Source organism: Kogia breviceps, chromosome 14 (assembly GCF_026419965.1).
Source record: "Kogia breviceps isolate mKogBre1 chromosome 14, mKogBre1 haplotype 1, whole genome shotgun sequence".
In the NCBI taxonomy this organism is placed as follows: Eukaryota; Metazoa; Chordata; class Mammalia; order Artiodactyla; family Physeteridae; genus Kogia; species Kogia breviceps.
In genome coordinates this window covers 32,590,207-32,611,775 of record NC_081323.1, presented here as the reverse complement: position 1 = coordinate 32,611,775, position 21,569 = coordinate 32,590,207, and the positions used below count along the sequence as shown (strand labels likewise).

The 21,569-nt window shown below is 55.8% G+C and overlaps 1 protein-coding gene across 5 annotated transcripts; it reads right to left on the bottom strand.

The window, feature by feature from the left end:
* Positions 1 to 449: 449 nt before the first annotated feature.
* On the bottom strand, positions 450 to 20,915 carry ENTPD6 (ectonucleoside triphosphate diphosphohydrolase 6). 5 transcript variants are annotated; one of them, XM_067013833.1, is made up of 16 exons: positions 20,734 to 20,892; positions 20,053 to 20,091; positions 19,517 to 19,603; positions 16,545 to 16,868; positions 14,854 to 14,930; positions 12,485 to 12,628; positions 11,466 to 11,541; positions 10,346 to 10,381; positions 9,526 to 9,614; positions 8,056 to 8,135; positions 7,348 to 7,412; positions 5,615 to 5,716; positions 3,406 to 3,546; positions 2,477 to 2,533; positions 1,490 to 1,602; positions 450 to 1,380 (listed from the first exon to the last, which is right to left on the bottom strand). In XM_067013833.1, exons 4-16 carry the CDS (start codon positions 16,834 to 16,836, stop codon positions 1,282 to 1,284), a joined length of 1,371 nt encoding a protein of 456 aa, XP_066869934.1. In that variant the 5' UTR covers positions 16,837 to 16,868; positions 19,517 to 19,603; positions 20,053 to 20,091; positions 20,734 to 20,892; the 3' UTR covers positions 450 to 1,281. The 5 variants fall into 5 exon arrangements, with proteins under 5 accessions (XP_066869934.1, XP_058893580.1, XP_066869933.1 ...); XM_059037597.2 differs by lacking the exon at positions 20,053 to 20,091 and having other exon boundaries at positions 19,469 to 19,603; positions 20,734 to 20,915; XM_067013832.1 differs by lacking the exon at positions 20,053 to 20,091 and having other exon boundaries at positions 20,734 to 20,913.
* Between the last annotated feature and the right edge of the window lie 654 nt (positions 20,916 to 21,569).

Below are 21,569 nucleotides of genomic sequence, written 5' to 3'. Positions count from 1 at the left end.
GGGAGGGGTCTGTCCAGTCTTTGTCTGGCCCGTGACCCCCTTCCGACTGTCCTGGATTAAAGCCAGATCCTTGCTGAACACACTGCAACCTGGAGCTCGGCGCTCGCTCCAGACCCCGCAGCCACTGGAGGTGATGAGCCCGGATCCTCACCCGGCAGTGCCGCGAGTCACAGTCGAGGGGGCTCTGCCCTGCCAGACCCCAGAACAGCCTGGGCCTCCACAGGGCCAGTCCCGGGCAGGGGACACCAGGAGGGCCCGATGGGGGCTTCTGTGTGTCCTGCTGCTGTTGTCTCCCCAAGATGTACCGACAGGATTTAATCCTGCCATCACATGTCACCCGCTTGGGCAAGTTTTTGTTTAAACTTTGGTGAACAGGGACCTTAGGTGCCTGACACCTGGGGTGGAAGGACATGGCTGGCGCTCACCGAGAGGAATCAAAGGAGCAGAAACCCTGGAAAACCCTTTATTTCAAGTGGAACACATGAGGTTCAGCTTATTCCGTGAATTGTGCATATGCCACAGGAATGGCTACGGGCCTGGGACACATAGCATCCTGTGCACAGCTCAGCCAGCATCCTGCGAGCCTGCGGGGATGGGCCGTGAGAGGGCGCATCTGGGGCTTCGGCCCGACTGACACCGCTTGGCTGCAAATGGCTCAGGGCAACGATACATCCACTGGGCTCAGAATACAGCTGCTACACGAGCACGCAGCACCACACAGACATCACTCACTCACAGACACAGATATCTCACAGCAGCTCACGCTCACGTTTAGACCGCTTGGAGAAGCCAGGGCACACGGGCCACAAAAAGACATTTCCTCCAGCCCCTCTTTCCAGTCTCAGCACCAACCCGCCAGCTAACCCTGAGCCACCCAAGGACCCAAGGAAGCGGCTTCTGGATGATGTCACAGTCCACACCCACGGAGGAGATGCCTGGCCCGCCAGCCCAGGGGGCTCCCGCTGGGGGCAGTGAGACAAAACAAGACTCCCACTCCCATCATAGGACGTGTGTCACAGCCGCCCCAGCCCTGCGATGGGACGGTGGGGACAGCGGCTGTGCCACCCTGGCCTCGGCCTGTGTCCTTTACCCTGTCTGGTCACTGCCCACCGGGAGCCAAAGCCTAGGCCGTGTTCCAGCATGTCCAGGGGCCAGTCTGTGAGGTCACGGGGAGGAGGATCTCAGGTTGTGCCGTGACCCCCTCCCTGCACATTGGGGGTCCCAAAGGGGCCTGTTCTTACAGAGACAGTGCTTCTTCAGGGACGGCCGGCAGCTGGGCTGCTACAAGGTGGGGCTCTTCTGTCGGCTCAGGGAGTCGATGTAATGAAAAGTGGCCCCCAGAGCCCAGCTGGTCTCCACATTGTCAATCTTCCGGGTCAACTTGAAAAGACAAGGGGCCGGGGGGTGGGGTGGAAGGGAGCATGTGCGTGTGAAAGGCGGGCATGTGCTCACGCAGGGCGGGGGCTGGGGGCACAGGGGGAGTCCCCACCTTCAGCACTTTGTCCCCCGGGAAGCCGAGCCCGTGGAGCAGCGAGCTGACGTAGGTGAGATCCAGGCACAGGAAGGGGCTGCGCGGCGGCTGGGTCTCCGCCGTCCGGCACACTGGGGGGGAAAGGGCTCCTGGGTGTGGGTACGGGGGGTGGAGCACGAGCAGCCGGACTCCACCCACCTGGGGCACCCGCCCCGCCAGGCCCTGTGCCACCCAGGGCCTCACTGCTGGTCAGAGCACAAGCACAGGCAGGGACTTGAGGCCAACCCCGTGCCTACTGCCTGCCTCCAGGCCCCATCTCTGCACCGTGACCCTAGACACCTCTCCTAGGCGTGGACCTGGGCCTTCTGGGGACTGGAAGCACCCAACAAGCTGGCACAGAACACCCCACGCCTGTTCACGACGGGGACGGACAAACCCAACCCACAGCCTCTGCTCAGAACCTTTTCTGGCTGATGTCTGGGAAACAACCCCAGAGGTGATGAGAACGATTTTTAAAAAGCCTTTTCCGAGGGGAGGGAGAGAAGGTCTTTCTATGGAGAAACATACAGCGTTTAACCCCTTTGACCCGCAACTGGGAAAGGCAACCAAAGAGCAGAATCTACAAGCAGCCCGTACACCCGGCCATGGAGGAGTGAGGGGGGTGGCAGCCACGGGGCACACCCCAGGGGACAGCTCTCCGTCCCCAACACTGGACTCTGCGGTGCAGGGGTCCCTGGCAATTGTGAATCTGCTGGGACACTTCGGGGTCACCCGAGTCACAGAGAAAGAGTCAGAAAAAGTGAAATCAAAGGAGTCTGTTCCTCACAACCCAGGGACTAAAAACTCCCGCCTCCACCGCCCGGGCCACACAGGGCGCGGTGGGCCTGCGGTCTGGGCTAGCTCAGCGGCCCCTACACACTCTCACACCCCCGAAGCCTCGTCCCGTCGACAGTCAGGGGCCGACCAGGAGCTCTGGGGCCAGCGTCCTGCCTCCAGGCCACTCACCGTACTTGGCCGCAGTCTCGAAGTCTCCGACCACGAGGCTGCCTCCCTTCTCTGCATCTGTGGAGGAGACGGGGCACCCATCTGCACCAGTGCTGTGGAGCCGAGACAGCACTGAGGCCCCCGGGCCTGCGCCTGGGGTACCCGGGGGGTGGGGGGTCAGATGCGGGCGGCCGCATGTCTGGGCATCAGCGTGCAGACGAGGGTGCCCTGGCTCCAGCTACGGGGGGTCTGCAGACCAGGCGGCCGAGGGGCAGCTGCTGGGGTGCCCTAGAGGGAGGGGCCTGGGCCTAGGTGAGGGGTGAGAGGTCACCTTCCACCTGAACCAGCTGGCTGCTGTCCACACTGGGCCCGACAGTGTAGCCCAGTGGGCCCCAGCGAGCCGGAACCTGACGGTTCCGGTCTCTCCAGGGCGGCTTTCTGTGGACATTAACGTTCTCACCCTTGCCACGGGCAGCACGTTCTAATATCCTTAATCTATTTCATCAAAAGACATGTCCGGTCACGACCCACTGAAGTGACCTCACAACCCTTTCGAGGGTTTCCAGTTGGTCTGACCAGCACTGGTCCCAGACTCACGATACCGTCTTCTATCCTGACGGCACCGCGGGCTGGGTATCAGGGTGATATCCCCAAGCTCTTGAGGGCGATCTGAGGGGTGGGTTGAGCCCTCCTGCTGGCCTGGGTGCCAGCGGCTGACGGTTTGAGAATCACACAGGTGAAAGGAGAATAGACCCGACAGCGAGGAAGCCTTCCTGCACCCAGCGGCTCAGAGAACTGACTTATTTATAAAAAGGGAGCCTATTACTCTCTACTCAGTGACACGTCCCCTGCCCTCCCTCTATTTCTATCACCCTCATGTGACTGCTGGGCCCTCCGCCCAGGGAGCCACACCCAAGTCCCTGCACAGCCCAGCCGAGCCCCACCCTTACCTATGAGGCCCACATTTGCGGCAAGGTCATAATAGTAGGAAAAGGCATAAAAATCCACGTCCTTCACTTCCTCCGTCCTGTGCACTTTGTTTCGGAGAATTTCGGACACTCGGCGGGCACACAGCTGGTAGAGGCTCCCCGCTGGGGCGAAGGGAGAGTGGACTCAGCGGTCAGTGGGCTCTGGGCACCTGACCACACAGCCCAGGGTAACTGCGACCTGAGGGTGCTCACCGGCAACTTTTCAGGGGCCACGTGCTGTGGCCAGCTCAAGGGGAGAAACTGTGAGCACAAAAGGTGGCCGGAGAGAGTGTGGCCCGACCCTGAAGGTCACGCGCCTCCAGCTGGGCGCCTGCAGCTGCCATGACCCAGCCCAGTGGGTCCACTCCATGCTAACCCTGCCAGCCCCGTGCTGAGCTCGAGTGTGCACTGTCCCACCCCATCTCACCAGCCGCCTGGGTGGGGTCTGCACCTCCCTCCTGTCACAGATGAGGAAGCTGGGACCTACAGGCAGCTTGCCAAGCTCACAGGGCTGGTCACTGACTCCTTGCTCAGAAGGACAGTGACAACACAAGACTGAGTCAGTGGACATGGACGGCCCACAGCCCACACCTGGACCCAGTTCTGATCTTGCCCCAGCCCTGCTCCACGTCTGACAGCAGCTCCATTTAGCTCTCCCAGGGCCCCGGGAGCTGCACTCTTGCACTTGGAACCTCATCTCCCTGCACTCTCCCTCGTCTGACCCTTCACACCACCTTTTTCATGTTCCTTAAACATAGCAGCCGCCTCTGGTCCTTTGCATGTGCTCTCCCTCGGCTTGGAGCTCACTTCCCATTTCTTCACGTCTTGTCTCAGGTATCACCCCATGAGGCCTTTCCTGGTCGTCTTTAGACCGCAATCCCCCCCACTGGCACCCCCAGCCCCCTTCCCTTTAACACTGGATAGTAAGGAACATGCATTTGTTCTCCACCCTGGGTTCCTGGCACAGAGATTGTAAAGCCTTGTAAGATCTTGAGTGGTGAGAGTGAGAGAGGTGTTTTGTGATTCATAATAAGCCCCTTTCATTCCACTTGGGTTGTGCTAATGAGGTGACTCCGGATGGGTCCCTCAACAGCTTCAGGATGGGGGCTGGTGATTAGAGGGCTGAAACTTTCAGCCCCACCCCCAAGGGAGTGGGCAGGGGGCTGGGGATTAAGTCAGTCACCAGCAGCCACTGAGTTAATCAGTCCCTCTGCCATGAGCCTCGTAACAACCCTACACGATGGGGCTCAGAGAGCTTCCGGGTTGGAGACATGTGGAGGTGCTGCTCCAGGGGAGAGGCTGCTCCCTGGGGAGGGGGGCCTCCTAGGGAGGGGGCTCCAGGTGCTCTCCCGACACGCCTGCCCTGTGCCTCTCTCCCGTTTCACTGTTGCTCAGCTGTGTCCTGGATAAGAAACCGGTGAGAGCAACATGTTCCCTGAGTTCTGCGAGTGCTTCCAGCAAATTATCAAATTTGAAGAGGAGGCCGTGGGAACCCCTGATTTGTGGCCGGTTGGTCAGAAGAACGGGGGGCCCAGCGCTTGCAAAGGTCCGGGGTGCCTCATCTGATGGGGGCTGCACTGACTCCGGAAGTCAGTGTCGGAACGAAGTGAATCGCAGGACACCCTGCTGCTGCCAGAGAACGGGCCGCCGTGGCAAAAACCCCACACGTGTGGCGTCAGAAGTGCTGTGAGTAGCAACAGACCTGTCACCAGAGGCAAACCTCACGCCCACGTGCCCAGCCTGGACACAATGTTTCAGCATCTCTTTTAGAAGAAACTCAAAGAGCACAGAGGCACGGGACCCTGTGGGTGAGACAGGTCTGGGGCTCTGCGGCCTCTCCTGCCCTCGCCCGAGCACAGGCGGGCGGGTGTGGGAGGAGAAGCCATTTCCCCGCAGAGCTGCCAGGCCCACAGCCGCACCTGGCTGTCTGCCTCAAAGCCAAGGGACGTCCAGATCCTCCCTCACTGGAGGCTTGCTGGGAAATCGGGTCCCTGGAAGAGCGGCAGACAAGGGAGCCCTGTGCAGGGACCCCGCAGGAGCCGGGGGTTCTAGAACCGTGTCCAGCTTGCGGGCAAGTACACACTTGTCTGAGAAGGAGGCTGGACAGTCCCCCTGCTTCTCTGAGGTGCCCGGAGGGAAGGGGCTGCCGTCGACCCTCAAGAGCCACCCACGGAGGATAAACGTGCCGTACCTGCCTCCGGTCCTGAAACCCTGTACGTCACTTCAGCATGCTCCCACTCTCCTCTGAAACCGGGAGACAAACAAGGGCTGACCAACTCTGCTCCATTTTCAGCTGAAACAGAAAGAGACAGAGGCGGATGAAGAGCACTGACCGTGGTGGGGTGAGGGCAGGCCTGGAGCTGAGACGGGGGGCCCGCTGAGGGGAGGCCGGCAGCACTGAGTGTCTCAGGTCAGCGCCGAGGGCCGCGGAGGGTCAAGGGAACACGCTTCCTTTTTGCCGCGGGATGGACTTGCGGAAGCGTCCCGAGTCAGCTTCGGGGGGCAGAAGCCCCAGCAGACCCACTCCCAGCTCACGGCCACAGAGGGGCTTCGGCGTTCCAGGTGACGCTCATGACGACCCCAGCGGCTCCCCGTGGGGCAGCCTCCAGGGCCCCAGGACGCCAGCCCTCGGGGACACGCCTTCTGGCGTCCTGCCGAGTGAGTGGGTCCCTGTCCCCGCCCGATTCTGGCCTGGGCCCGCCTGCACCAGTGGAACGTGCAGGACACAAGGCCGTGGGACTTCAGGAGGCTTTCCTTCCTCTGAGCCGCCAGGGAGAAGTGCAGGCTGCTCTGCGGGGTAGAGGCCAGACACGTGCCCCAAATGCCACCTCACAGGACCCCAGGGACCCCAGCAGAGGGACCGCCGAGTGGATGTCTGTTCAATCCTAAGATGACTGCTGTCTGCAGCTACTCAGGGCAGCAGGTGGTCTGCTGAGTGACAACGGCTTACACGGCGGGAGACGCCTCCCTGGAGCAGCGAGGGGTCTGCACCCCTTCTGGAGGCTGTCACAGCCCCACATGAAGACACACAGCTCCCCGCCGCTCTGCCGGGTCGGGGTGCAGGAGGGACAGGACCCTGAGGCCAGCACAGCCGGGCAAGTGGGTTCCTGCCGTCCTCCACTGGCTAACAAGTGTTTTCTGGCCCAGAGTGTGGTCGTGGGTGTTTCTGAGATGTGGACGTGTTTTTGGTTTGCAACAAAGGGGCCACTGTTATGACGTTAAATAGCAGGATTCTAAATAAAGGCGCTGAAGCAGGATGTGCGTGGAAAACAATTCCAGTGGAACATTCCTGCTCTGTCAGAACGGCCAGGCCCTGGAAGAGGCAGCGGAAGTGCTGGGCCAGGGGTGTGCGTGGCTGAGAATACGCGTGGGCTTGCACACGTCTGACCGAGGGCTTTGGGGGGACAGGTCGAGGCGGCCTCAGAGCAGGACCCCTGCTCGCCTCGGGCATGTGGTCCTCTGAACGTCCCAGGGGCTCGAGCGCCTGCCAGCAATGCCTGGCTTGTCCCAAGCCAAGCACGTCAGGGCAGGATGGCGTGGAGAGGGCCTGGGAACAGACACAGGCTTCGTCCCCAAATGCCACATCTGGAGGAAGACAGAGCCCATTCCAAGTCCCCTCGAGAGCAGAAGAACACAGGGGACGTTCTCAGGAGCCAGAACCTCCCCCTGAAGCCCCCCTTGGAGCCCCTCCCGTGCGCCCCGTGGTAAATCCTTACAAACAAGCCAACTCTGATCACACCCAGTTCCTTGGGTTCCTAAGAAGCCCCTGCAACTCGGTGATTCAGAAACCGCTTCACTAGCATCTTTCTTTAAAAGTAACTGAGAAGGTCTTCAGGGGCCCACCAACAAGGTCTGGGGGGGGCGTCCTCTGGGGCTCCCGAGTCCTGCTGGCTGGGAGGGCTCTGAACACTGCACCCCACTCACCAGGTTTTCCCTCCTCGCCGCCTAGAACCGCCAGCCGCGCCGACATCAAGCCGAGCCCCAGGTAGCTGCAGAGAGAGAACCCAGGTGAGTGGAGGCAGCCCTCAACTCCACCTGCAGCACGTTCACCAGCCTGGATCCAAAATGTTGGGGGGAAGGAGGAAACTAGGGGCAACGCAGCAGCTTCCGGCTTCTTCCAGGAGCTCCCTCAGTGGGGTTCAGGGCATCCAGCCCCTCAGCTCAACAAGCGAAGGCTCTTACTTGGTGGGAGCTCGTCCAGGAGCCGTGGACACCGGCGAGGGCGACAGACAGGTCCCCAACTTTATGGTGTGGACGAGCCTCACAGAAAGAACCTATTAAAGGCGCCACATGGCAAAAAAGATGGCCCAGAAACTTCCTGCATCATCTATGGACTCTTCCCCACTTTCCCCAAAACCTCTGCCAAGGCAGAAGAGAATAAGTACAAAAGAAGAAATGTAATCTTACTACAGGTGAATTTAAAAAGGAAGAGGAGGAGGAAGAAGAGGAAGAAAGAAGGAGGGAGGGAAAGGCTGCAGGGGGGTCCACAGCAGGGATTTTGGGACCGAGTCTATGGCCCAGCACCCTGGTTGCTCCCCAGGCGGGAGGCGGAGGCTGGGGGAGGCCTGCAGTGCTAAGCTGAGCCACATGCCTGAACAGTGGACCTCTCCACCCTCAGTCCTGAAAACAAACCTGTAGGAGTAGAGCCTGTAGGTCCTATTAAACATCTGGAGGGACGTGAGGAAGCCGGGTGGGGAGGTCTGAAGGGTGCCCTGGGGAAGAACACAAGGGTTAAAGCACCTTTCCTGCTGGCCTTTCTAGAAAATTGTCCCCCACTCCCTCAATTCATTTGAAAGAACAGGGATATTCACAGATGTATTCAATTACATTAGCCTTTCATCAAATCACATGCTGTGAAACAGCTTGGAGCAAGCAGTGAAACACTTTGTCTTTCCTCTTTTTTTTTTTTTTTTGCTGCACCAAGAGGCCTGTGGGATCCTAGTTCCCCGACCAAGGACTGAACCCACACCCCTTCCAGTAGAAGCGTGGAATCTTAACCACTGGACCGTCAGGGAAGTCCCATGTCTTTCCTCCCTATGGGTAACGTTTACCCATTCTGGGAAATATGGCCCAACCAGAAGAGTTATGCGTAAATTTAAGGCTATTCCATCAATGCTAAGTTTTTAATTAATTAATTTATTTTTTTGGCCATGCCACATGGCATGTGGGATCTTAGTTCCCCAACCAGGAATCGAATCCATGCCCCTTGCACTGGAAGCGCAGAGTCTTAACCACTGGACCACCAGGGAAGTCCCAAGGCTCTTCCATTAAAACTAAAAATAGGGCTTCCCTGGGGGCGCAGTGGTTGGGAGTCCGCCTGCCGATGCAGGGAACACAGGTTCGTGCACCGGTCCGGGAGGGTCCTGCGTGCCATGGAGCGGCTGGGCCCGTGGGCCGTGGCCGCTGGGCCTGTGCGTCCGGAGCCTGTGCTCTGCAACGGGAGAGGCCATGGCGGTGAGAGGCCCGCGTACCACACACACACAAAAAAAACCTAAAAATAATAGTAATAATTTTTAAAGTGGCAGATGAGGAAGGTACTTTTTAAAAACAGCACGCAGTCTCAGCTGGATACATTTTCGTGTCCCTTAGAACAGCGGTCCCCAGCCTTGTTGGCACCAGGGACTGGTTTCATGGAAGACAAGTTTTCCACGGACAGGGGGATGGTTCAGGCGGTAATGTGAGTGATGGGGAGCGGCAGATGAAGCTTTGCTTGCTGCCCGCCGCTCACCTCCTGCTGTGCAGCTGGTCCTACCAGTCCGAAGCCTGGGGGTTGGGGACCCCTGCCTTAGAACGTCCATCCTGAAAAGGCCTGCGGCTCTGTCCCATCGGAGTCAGACTCCGGCCCCTCCCTGGAAGCCCTTGCAGGGGTGGGGAAGAACCCACCCCACACCCTCTGCCCCAAGGTCTCCAGGTAGTATCTAGTTTACCACCCCGCTGAAGACCAGATTTCTATTTTCTTTTCTCCAGGCAGAGTTAAAATCAAACTAAGAAGCATTCACTGCGGGTGATCTGACCCTCAGGAGAGAAGCTGAGAGCACAGAGCTCCCCCGGGGCTGAGGCTCCCCCACGGGGCAGGTGGTCTTGGGGGCGGCAGCGGGTTACCTCGAATCTCGGGAGGAAGGTGATCTGGGTGGACCCTCCGCCCAGGTCCAGCATGCCCACGTTGCTCCTCCCGGGGGTCTTCAGACTGCCTGCAGCACCGGGAGTAAAATCCACACAGCAATGCCCGTTAGTAAACAGACAGAACAGCAGAAAAGGGGAGGTTAGAAGCCAGGCCCTTCCGTGGAGAGAAGAACAAGACAGATGGAAGCTGTGGCCACATGAAAATGTCCGTGTGTGTTTGGGGGGTGTGAAGGACAGCTGCCCCGGTGGTGGCTTTCATCTGAACGAAGGACAACCTGTGCTTCTGGGGCCTGGGCTCCTGATCTGTCACCTGACATGGCTCCCCATCCCCGGGGCAGCAACTCCTACAGGAAACTTCCTTCTTTCTCATCCATGTGTCAGACACACTGGTCTTGTCCGTAATTACAACAAAGGGACAAAAATCCACATCCTGAGAGTAATTTAAGAAAAATGACTCCTCGCCACCTGTTCCCTGTTCTACCTCCAGCAGGACTTCAATTATACGTGATCAGCATTCGCGTCACGTTCAATATTGACTAGTGTGACTCAGGGCTTCTTTCAGGAATGAGGACGGTGGCCAGGGGATGCTGCCGTGGGAGCAGAGGCAGAGCTGAGCCTTTGGAGAAGGACCCCCTGCATCTCCAGCATTTGCATCTGCAAGCTCGGTGCCCGCCCCCACCCATTCCAACACCCTACTTCGGGTCAGCAACCCGAAGGGGTTATTTTAGAGTGGAAATGAGGCCCCTGCTCTAAAGACCTGTGTCTGTGAACTGCTGGCTTTATGATGAAGGGAACCCACCTGTTAGGAAGTTCACGGTGATCCACGCGGAAACACCTGCAAAAGAGGGTCACAAACAGCATCTGAATCACCTGAGATGCTGTAAACAGCATGGGGACTCATGACAGCTTTCCGATTTCAGGAGCACAAGGAGACCACTTTCTCACTACTCTCAGCCTCCAGATCAGCTACAGAAACGGGCATCACTCAAAGAACCATCCAGCTGCTTCTGGCAGACTGCTCTAGAAGACACCACACACTAAAAATCAGAGTGCTCAGCCAAATTGTCACATCTCTTGGTCACACTCTTTATCAACTGCCTATTTTTGGAAGAGGTGGGATGAGAAACAAATGTTCCCTTTCCCTCCACCCAAACAAACTCCTAAGGTCACGCTTAAAGTCAGGGGCTGGTAAGGAGCCTTATGAAGTGACTCTCTCTTAGAATTAAGGCAACAGCAACATTCTAACGCATCAGCAACTGGGGATTCTCTCTAAATGTTCTTAAAACAGAAAAGATGGGACTTCCCTGGTGGCGCAGTGGATAAGAATCTGCCTGCCAATGCAGGGGACACGGGTTCGAGCCCTGGTCCGGGAAGATCCCACATGCCATGGAGCAACTAAGCCCGTGCGCCACAACTACTGAGCCTGCACTATAGAGCCCATGTGCCACAACTACTGAGCCTGCGCCCTAGAGCCCGTGAGCCACTACTACTGAGCCTGCACACAACTACTGAAGCCTGTGCGCCTAGAGCCCGTGCTCCACAACAAGAGAAGCCACCGCAGTGAGAAGGCCACGCACCGCAACGAAGAGTAGCCCCCGCTCACCGCAACTAGAGAAAGCCCACGTGCAGCAAAGAAGACCCAACACAGCCAAATTAATTAATTAATTAGAAAAGATGATTTGTTTTCAGAAATGTGATCTATGCCAGGCTTGGAGCCAGTCACGAGGAGAATCTGTCTCTATCACTGGACCCAAGAATACAGTGCTCTGAGATGGTCAGACTGCGGACTGAGGTGGGACCGGCACTTGGATGTCTGTGCCTCCCACCAGGGAAGGCTCCCAGAGCAATGCTGACAGCAGCCTAGCATGCAGCCTGCCTCAAGGGGCAGCCTCATGGCACATGGCGCTTCTGGCAACTACCTTCGTCCGTCCCGTTCATGATGGAAACACAGTCGTCCCCTATGAGGAACGGCGACGCCTCAAACACTTCTTTCACCTAAGTGTAAAGAGAGACAAGCCTTTATCATTCAGAATCTAAACTCACAGTCCCAATCACTGCCCTGCTTTAGGACAGGACACGAGGGGTGGAAAGCCCCACAAGGCAGATCCCAGCCCTGGGCCGCCACGTGGCCTGCTGGGCACGTTCCTGGGAGGGGACCTGGCACAGGGGAAGCGAAAGCGGTGAGCAACTGTGTTTGGCTTTATTTCCTTCTCCGTTTTTTTTTTTTTTTTTTTTTTTTTTAGCAATTATTGATACATAGAAACTTCAGTACGTCTGCACTTGTGTCCCACAATCCAACTTGAGCATGTGAAGGTATTCAGTAGTTTTTATAAGGGATCTTGACAAACCTGCAACAATCTGTCATTTAGCAGCTAACAGGTTCAGAAACAGTGCGGAGGAGGAGGAGGACTGCTTTGCTGAGAACACTTTCCCTGATTCCTGATGGTAAGAACCCTGCAAGTACATGTCAAAGACAGGCTCCAGAGCAACCTGCAGGGAGGTGCAGGGCTTGGGCAGACACAAAGAGGCCTCCTCAGCAGTCACATCTGAACATCAGACCAAGAGCTGAGCCTGCACTTCCCACAAGGACGGCTGGCTTGAGCCGAAATGTCAAGAATTCAGGTCCCACGGCCTCAGACACTCGGCAAGTTCTTGGATGGAAGGAAGCCCTTCAAAAGCACAATATATTTTTAACACGAACTTGTTCTTTTTATAAAACAGATTCATTCTAGAAAACATGAATAGCTTTAAATATCCTGAGAAAGAAAGCATCATTCATCCACAACCCCTCCACCAAAGGCGACACTGCTAACATTTCGACGTGCTTCCCTCCTTGGGGAGCTTCTCCGTGGCCTGTCTGCCTGCTTGGACGTGGGCTGATGTTCCATGTTTTCAGTTATCACAAGTCACCCGCCCAGGGGTAACTGGATGAGCTCACCTTTCGCAGTAACTTCTGAGCCTTTTCTCCTGGTAACAGACGTAAACCAGCTGTGGCCTTGAGGACCAAGGGGGTGGCCTTCCAGAAGTCAAAGGGTATGTCCTGTTTAGCAATGTCCAGTAACTCCTGAATTCCTGGGGTGCTCTGTGAACACGGTGGGGAGAGCAGGGTTTGTGCTCAGCGTGCAGGGTCACAGGTGCTTCCCACCCTTTTGGTTTTATTAATTTATAAATATATTTTTTCTAATTTTCCAAATCAGCAGAAACAGCGACTCAAGTGGTGCAGGCAGGAGCGTGGGGCGAACCCTCGGCAGCGGGGCGGGCCAGGGGTCTACGCGCCTGGCAGCCGGAACCCTGCCAGTCTCACCACCAGCCCCGGCAGCCTCAGATGAGCTGCGACGCCCCTGGACACCATGATGGAATTCTGGGGTCCCTCACAGCACTAAAACCCGTGAAGAGCTACACCAAGGAATCACTTCACCTGCTGGAATGCTGAGCTCTCCATGCTGGACCAGGGCCCGTCGGGGGCAGGCTGGGCAGGGCAGGGGATGACTGCCGTGAAGGCTCACCAGGCGTGTGGAGGGTACGATGCTGGGAGGGGTTTAGCAATGTCTGCGGGGGACATGCGTGCCTCTCACTCAGAAACCCCCCAAGAGTTCACCCAGGCGACGCCCTCGCATGTGAGGGGAACGAAGTGCACATGAGGTGACACAGAGCAGCCTTTCCCAATCTGTGAGGAGCGAAGGGTGGGAGGTCACCTACAGGCCCTCTGGAGGGGCTGGCTCTCCAAGTGCAACGTGCACACGCACGGCAGGACAGAGCACTCTACTTCCTGATGGGGCACGATCTCCAAGGCACACTGCTCAGCCCCGGGAGCGAGGCGCGTACAATGTGAACGTGCTCCACCGTGTGTGTGTAAATAGAGGGGACGAGAACACAAAAGGGCAGCGAGAAACCAGGGACACTGTCTTCCTGGAGGAAGTGGGAGGGGTTCTCTGTCCGCTGGGAAGCTGTACAAGTCACCCCACGTGAATGTGTGCAGCCTGCTTGAACAAGTAAGATTTAAAAAGCCCCATGAGGGGCTTCCCTGGGGGCGCAGTGGTTGAGAATCTGCCTGCCAAGGCAGGGGCCACAGGTTCAATCCCTGATCCGGCAGGATCCCACATGCCGCGGAGCCACAACTACTGAGCCTGTGCTCTAGAGCCTGTGCGCCACAACTACTGAGCCCACGCACAACTACTAAAGCCCGTGTGCCTAGAGCCCGTGCTCTGCAACGAGAAGCTACCGTAATGAGAAGGCCATGCACCACAACAAAGAGTAGCCCCCTCTCTCTGCAACTAGAGAAAGCATACGTGCAGCAATGAAGACCCAACGCAGCCAAAAATAAATAAATAAATAGATAGATAAATAAATAAATTTATAAAAATAAATAAATAAAAAGCCCCATGAGTTTATTCCAAGATCTATCATTTAATCAGGTTTAACCTCTAGAGTCACTCATTTTGATTTCTGTTTTCAATTTGTTTCTTAACCGGGCTACAAGAAAGCAAGGCTGTGGCTTCACTGTCTGGGATCAGGATGCATCTGTGGCAAGAAGGCTGCGTCAGCTTCTGATTTAAGACGTGCTGGGACCAAAGGAACTGACAGCTGCATGAGGGGCTGCTTTCAGGAGCCCCCTGGAACGCAGGTGCCCTGTGTTCGTGCAGCTCAGAAGTGTAAACGCCACCAACTTACCAAAGTCACCATTTGACAGTTCAGCTAAATTTCTTTTACACTTATTTGGTTTTGTGGATTTTGCATAATACATTTTTTTGACTTTAATTTTTTTAGTGAACATTTGTCACCTTCAATCAGAGAAACCGAAACAAAAAAAAGTTAAACTTTCAAATAATGCTTTTTCTAAGTTTGTAGCATTTGTGCTTTTAAATCACACCGTGACTTCTGGGTGGCATGCGGGCCAGCTGGCGGATATATGTGGTGTGTGTGTGTGTGTGGTGTATATGTATCTGTGTGCTACGCATGTGTGGTGTGTGTATATGCGTGTGGCTGTGTGCATGTGTGTATATGTGTGTGATGTATGTGGTGTATGTGTGTGTGGCTGTGTATGTGGTATGGTTGTGCATGTGGTGTGTATGTGTATACATGTGTAATGTGTGTGGTGTGGTGTGTAGTGTATGTGGGGGGGGGTGGGACCTCCCACGGGTACCAGTGTCCTCCATAGACTGTCCTACGCAGTGAAATGTCCCAGGTCAGCACAGCAGAGACACTGCTCTGGGAGGACGGCTCTGCATCTGAGAGAAAGAGAGTCACTTTAACCAACCGACAGAAGGCAAATTTGATGAGCAAAGAGAGATGAGAGAACACTGTTACCTTATCAACGTCATCAGCATAAGCAGAAAGACCTGGCTTCAGTGCTTTGAAGGTTTCATGGGTCAAGGTGGGAGTTTCTAAAGGAAAATCATGTTTTTAAAAAGGTACAAGTGTGAACACAAACACAAATACATGAATCTATACAACTATGATGAGTCACACTTTCAAGGCAGACTTCTGAAAACAGACCTTCATTGTTTCTCATCTAAACTCTGCCTCTTTAGTTTGGCTACACAATGAATATTATACTTAATGTTTTGGCCAGAACTTTTCCTATTTAAAAAAAATCAACTATATTGCGGTATAATTTAAATACCAAAAACTACCCATTTAAAATGTTAAATTTTAACATAGTTAATTATTGCTGATTCAACAAATAGAGAAGCAGGGAATTCCCTGGTGGTCCTGCGGTTAGGACTCTGTGCTTCTACTGCAGGAGGCATGATTTGATTCCTGGTTGGGAATTAAGATCCTGCATGCATCAGCGTGGCCAAAGAAACAAACAAACAAACGAACAGAAAAAAACCCAACAGAGAAGCAGGGTAAATGATTCCAAACTGCAAACGTGAAAATCATTTTCTTAATTCTAGATAGGGCGCATTATACATTCTAAAGAATATTTCATTTTTTTTTTTAAAAAAAGAATATTTCAGCCTTGTTTTTAAAAATCCAGTGTTTTAGATTATTAGGGGTCTGGACTCATGTGCTTACAGCAAGGGAGAGTATTCCCAGGCACAGCGAGGCCAAGGGGTGCTGTCTGAATGCAGACACAAAGACCAAGCAAGAAAAATCAGCGACAAACTTTCTGTAAGGAGGTCTCTCCAAAGAAAACACGTGGGTACACGGCTACTGAAGGATTACATGCCAACACACGTTGCCTTAAACTTAGCTTCAAAACCAATTTTTGGAGGTAGGTTAAGTCCAGCAAATAAATATTTAACTATTATAACAAGTTTAAAAATAAAGCAGATGAAAAGTGGATAAATGTGCCATGAGAGGTTTGAAGAGACCTACTGAAGGCATCCGGAGCCACCAGTTCAGTTAAACGCCCAGAAGGGTCAGCGCCAAAGCAAAAGGGAGGGACCCCAGCTGTGAACACCGACCCACAAGGGGTGGAGGGGGGACTGGGTGGTGCTGGGGGTCTCCCCACGGGAGAAGCCCGCTGGTGAAGATGCCCAAACTCCACCCTCACTCCTCCCCAGCCCCCCCACCCCCCGGGGAAGCCAGGCCCGCAGGCTCTGGTCCCAGCTTTACTCTCACTGAGGCCACTGACATCTGCTAACCCTTTTTGCCTGGCCCCACTGGGCAGTTCCGTGTTGGCCTAGGCTCTGGGTCTTTGCTCATGTACCTGACTTTCCTGGACTCCCGGCTCCCACTGGTCTGAACCTGGGGCTACTTCCTTCTTTAAACTCACCCCATGTGACCTCTGGCCTAAGTCATGGTCCTAGCCACCCACCCTGCCCGGGACACTTGGAGGGGACAGGCCACCCCAACGCCCTCTGTGATCTCAGCTGCCCTTAGGTGGTCACCAGATACCGGTGCGAATGAGGACATCTGGGACTCCTGGGAAATGGCACTGTTGACAGGCTCCCCGGGGAGTCCCAGGCTGGGGGTCCAGCCCACCCTGAGGGCCCATGCTTTGCTGTGAGACGGAGGACAGGGGAGCATGGCCAGGGCTTACTACCCGGTACCTCCAGGCTGCCGGCTGAACTGGAAGACGTGCACTCGGGTACCAGTGCTCCCCGCGTCGAACATGATGCCGTAGAAGACCTCAGGCCCGTGGGCAGCTGTCCCCGGGGGACTGCGGGACTGCTGGCCCCTCCGGGCCCCCGTGGCCACCTCGGGGATGCCGAGGAAGGCCTGGGTGGTGGAGGCCCAGTGCCACTTGATGTAGGCGACGTAGATGAACAGGCACACGAACAGCCCCAGCGGGTACGCCACCTTTGTCATCCTCCGGTTCCCATTGTTTGGTATTTTTCTCATTTCCTTGTCTGCTGAGGACTGTGCCACAGCGGCTGGTGGAAGGGGAGGAGAGGCAGGAAAAACCCGTTAGGCTGCGAGGTTCTAGGGCAAGTCAGCAATCCCTGTGCTCAGGGACAAAAAATTCCTTCAACCAGAACTTTTTCCACAGGTCTGCATTTTTCCTGTGGAGTCAGAAGTTGCATTTGATCCTCAGAATGTTTCTGGAAGGTAGAATCCCCATTTTGCAGAAGAGGAAGTGTGGTTCGTAGAGACTAGGCAACCTGTCCAAAGCTGTCGGTCCTGCAGGTGCTGACCTGGGCCATAGCCCCACAGCCCGAGTATCCCCTCTAGGTGCTAATCCAGGCAAACGGCTCTAAACTCGCTGCTATTTTAAAAGCCACGTGGGCATGGTGTCCCCAGACCTTTCAAGGTAACAGAGATGTATATGCAGTCCATTCTCTCCACTCTCTCTTTTTCTCCCATGTTGATAACTTATTTTTAAACGTTTAAAATCCTGTCCCTTGGGGACTGCAGAGCCACAGACAGATCAGAGGAACGGCTCATTCTCCTGGGAGTTTCACAACAGATACCTCTTGTCATTCATATACATGTTCCTGCCGAGAAGGAAATAATGCCCATGTGCTTTCAAAGCCCAGAGCAAAATAAATCAATTCAGCACCCCTATTTTTGGTTCAATGCACCCCAAAATGGAGGCACTTGCTCAGTGGAGGCACCGGGCGGGAAACCTGAGACTTCAGAGACAAGAAGAGAGGCACCTGGTTCTCCGGGCTCCCCCTACCCTTGGGGACATCCACCATCTGTCCACCCTGGCTGTCAGTGTGGGAGGTAGAGTGGACGTCCCAGGGGGAGGGAGACAGGCACGTGCTGGGTGGGAAGCAGGGCAAGTGCCTGTGGACAAGAGCCCTGGGGGGGTGTGGGCCATGCTCAGGACACAGGGATGGTGGTGGGGGAGGAGGGCTGGAGGATAGTACAAAGGCCTCCACAGGGGAGGGGGAGCGGGGGCCAGGCCTAGAAGCGCAGGGGGAAGCCTGTGGTGGCCTCACGCCAACCCAGGCTGTCTGAGGGTAGGAGAGATGGAACAGTGGCCCTTGCGGGGAATCCAGCCCTACAGCCACACCTGGATGCCCGCGGCCCCTGGAGCACTGTCCAAACCTTGGGCCAGCCCTGTGCCCCTGCCAGGGGAGAGGCCCACCCAGAGGCCCACCATCCAAGCTCGGACGGGGTCGGGGGGCAAGACAATGCACCCCTCCCTGAGCACAAGAGGCCTCGGGGAAGGCTCTCTCAGCAGCTCCCTCCCCAAGACTCGCCCTCCCCAGCCCCAGCTCCAGCCTCACTTCACTCTCAGAATAACATCATAACCCTGCCCAGGCCTGGCTCCCATTGGCCTCTGCGCTTAGTCTCTACCTCTCTTGCCCCTGCTCAGGTGGGCCAACCTGGTCCTCATCCCTAAGTCTCAGCTGACAAGCTGTCACCCCCACCTTCCCTGACCACCTCCACCCACTATGTGCTCCATGACTCCCTGCCCCGTCCTGACCAAGCACCACCATTATCTGTGATGACATGAGTCTGTGAGATTTGTTCCTGAAAGTCTGTGTCCCCTCGAGGCCATCAGCCCCCAAGCGCAGGGACTTAGCCTGTCTTGTGCTGCTACAGCAGTCTGGAACACAGGCCTTTATCTAGGACAGCCTTAAATATTCTGTTTTGTTTTTTTAAGCACCCTATTTCTTTGGTCCTTTATCTACACCCCTGCAAAACCTACTCAAGGTACTATGCTCACTGCCGCTCTGAACCCTGCAGCCGGAGGCTCCTCCTTTGTGTTCTTTGGTGCTCTCCACTCATTCCCTGACTAAGCTGTATGTGGAGTTGTTCATTTGTGTCTCCCTTCCCTCTGGTGAGATGGTGCCTCTCTGGAAGCAGGGACCAGCCCAGTCATCCTGATCTCCCACCCATGACACAAGGCCAGAGCCCAGCAGCTGCTCAGCCATCACTTGCTGGTGAAGAAAGCAAGCTGATGACGTAGCAATTCACCAAGAGGCATGGAAGATGCTTCAGGACCCATGTGATGGCCATGTGGGATGGGGCAGGAGACAGCAGTGACCAGGTTTTCTACACGTCGAGTTTGAAATGACAGCAGGACATCAGTCAGAAACAGAACTGAGCCTTGTGAAAGATGACAGGTTTGGGGTTGGCGCTTGAGGAAGCCATCCCCAGGCAGCCAGCTCTCACCCAGCAACAGGCCCTGTCAGAGGTCTCCTTTGGTTAGGTTATAGTAACCCAAAGTTTCCCACTGCTAAGTGATCACTTAACAAAAATGTACTTCTAGAGAAAGTTCTAAAGCTACTATTTCCAAGGATGATTAGTGAGGACACAAAAACAATACTAACATCTTACAACTCTGAAAGCGTTTTATAAAATCCTTTTACACAGTCAAATTTTATCATGTCCTGTGTTAGTCTAAGAAGCATAACATACATGATCAGACTAACAGGTAGTATATTAAATTTCAAGGCAAAGGTTGCTCTTAATTAAATTTGTCTACCCATTTAAAAAATACCCCTTTAAATAAGCTAGAACCTGTAACCAGAGGCCCACAGGCTGGCACTTATATACCACATGACATATGATGACTTACTTCCATACAACAGGACCAAGGCCCGGGAATGTCTGTAAACGGACTTGCCTGGGATCACACAGCTGGCATGCGGCAAAGCAGAGGAGTTTCTAGCTTCTGTCTCCACATCAAATGTGCTTCATCACTTCACTTTCCCTATTCATATAAGACTAGTTCAGACGACCAAAAAACACTCATGTGAAATTACATACACATAATCATTCAAGTTACACACCAAGTTCAGGGTGACATAAACAGAGGCCAAACAGAACATAACCCTGAGGGGGCACAGAGCCAGGAACAGCCTGGCCCACGATCACCTCCATGGCCCTGAGGCCCAAGCCTAAAAACCGGTTTCATTCCATGGGGTAAGGTGCTTGCCCAGAGCTAAGGAGGGGCAAATCACATTTCCGTGACACCACTAACACCACGGTGGCCCTCCCCAGAGGATCACCAAGGAAAACAATTTTAGATGAGTTTTGTTCTTTAAAGGAGAGTCTAGAACAAAGCTGTAAAGACAGGTAAGCTTGGAGGGAATGAGGAGTAGGCTGGGGGGTGGGGCAGGATGTAGGTGCACAAAGGCAAACAGGTTTGGCTGAGCTAACCTTGCTCTCAGCGGGCTCCTGGGGCGGGAGTGCCTCCCTCTGTCAGGGGAAGACGGGGTCAAAGAGGAGAATCTCGGTGTGGGGCTGTGGCAGTGATGTCCGGACGGGGCCCGCCCCATCCGCCGACTAGCTTTCTAGGAGCTGGGGACGGCAGCTCGGCTCTCGAAATACAAGTTCTATCCCAAGGTTAAAAATACCCAAAACGACCGTGCGTGCAAATGACTGTCGCACATGCTTAAAACCTATACAAAATTAAAGCGCATGAACAAATACGAAGTCTCCTGGTAGGTTTAAACGGGCTTTTCTCCCCTGCCTGTCCTGCCCCTATTGCATCTCCTGCGCCCGGCACACAGCTGGGAGCGGGTCAGCAGACCCGGGATGAATGAATGAAGACAGCAGGGCTACAGGCTCCCTGGGGGTGGAGACTCCGACTGTCTTGCCCACCCAGTGCCAAAACACCGATCGCGCCCCTCATTGGTCACCGGAGTCCCGGCTGCCAGTGACCCTGAGGCCGCCTCCAGGCGCTGCCGCTTAAGACCGGGGAGTTGCCAGGCGCTTGGGTCTACGCCCCGGAGGCCCCCGGCCCTGCTCCGCCCCGGCCCTTCTCCAGGGCGCAGCGCACAGTGCCCATGGGGGCCCACGTGCATAGATATCCCGGGCCCGGCGGAACCCGCCGCTTACCCTGCAGGGCCCTGTGCCCCACGCACGGAGCGAGGTGCCAGTCCCCGGGGAGTGCGCGGGCCACGGAGATCGCTTCCCCGCGCTCCCGCCCCACCGGCTTCAGCTTGGCCTCCACCCCCGGGCTGAAGGAGGAGGATCTGGAGGCGGGGCCCCGCCCACGTGCACGCGCGTCAGCCCAGTGCGCAGGCGCGGTGGTGCGGCCCACTGCACAGGCGCCGTGGCTCTTTCCGTCCGGGGTCCGTGGCGGTTCCCTCTATCCTGGAGCCTGGCCGGTGTTGTGTGGGAAGTGGGGTCTCAGCCGTGTGGCCCCCGCTCCTGGCCCCGCTTATAGGGTCCCCCGCGGCACGGCGGAGAGGGCCTTCGTCGTCCCTGGCCGAGGAGTCAGTCCCACAACCTCACAACCTTGACCTTGACCAGCTGTGGAAATTTTGGTTTTCCTTGGACTCCCCCCCCCCCGCCCACCTAAAGTCCCTCTTTTCCCTTAATGTAACGCACGATAGAAAATGCCACCACAACAGGACAGGCAGTGCCACCAAGCTCCTCCTGTTCCTGACCCCCATTTTCTTGTCTCTTCCCGGAGGCCGCCAAGGTTGCCGGCTCCTGCCTGGGTCAGTCGTCCATGCGGCCCCGTTTACTCAGGGTCCTGCTGGCAGGGCAGCCCACGTGTCCCCTTGGTCAGTCCCCTCTCCTCACCAGAAGGCAGCCGGCTTCCAGCTTCCCTTGCTGTGGGTGTGCACACGTGATGGCGTCTGGCCAATGGGGTGTGGGTGCACCTCTTCCAGGCCTGGCCCTCGGAGAACCATGGTGGTTCTTGAACCCCTCCTCACCCCTCCCCG

Coding starts and splice junctions, on each gene's coding strand:
- ENTPD6 (XM_067013831.1), bottom strand. CDS start 16,836: ATGAGAAAAATACCAAACAATGGGAACCGGAGGATGACAAAGGTGGCG. Junction 14,931..16,544: donor GTTCAGCCGGCAGCCTGGAG/GTACCGGGTAGT, acceptor ATTTTCCTTTAG/AAACTCCCACCTTGACCCAT. Junction 1,603..2,476: donor CGAGACTGCGGCCAAGTACG/GTGAGTGGCCTG, acceptor TTTCCCCCCCAG/TGTGCCGGACGGCGGAGACC.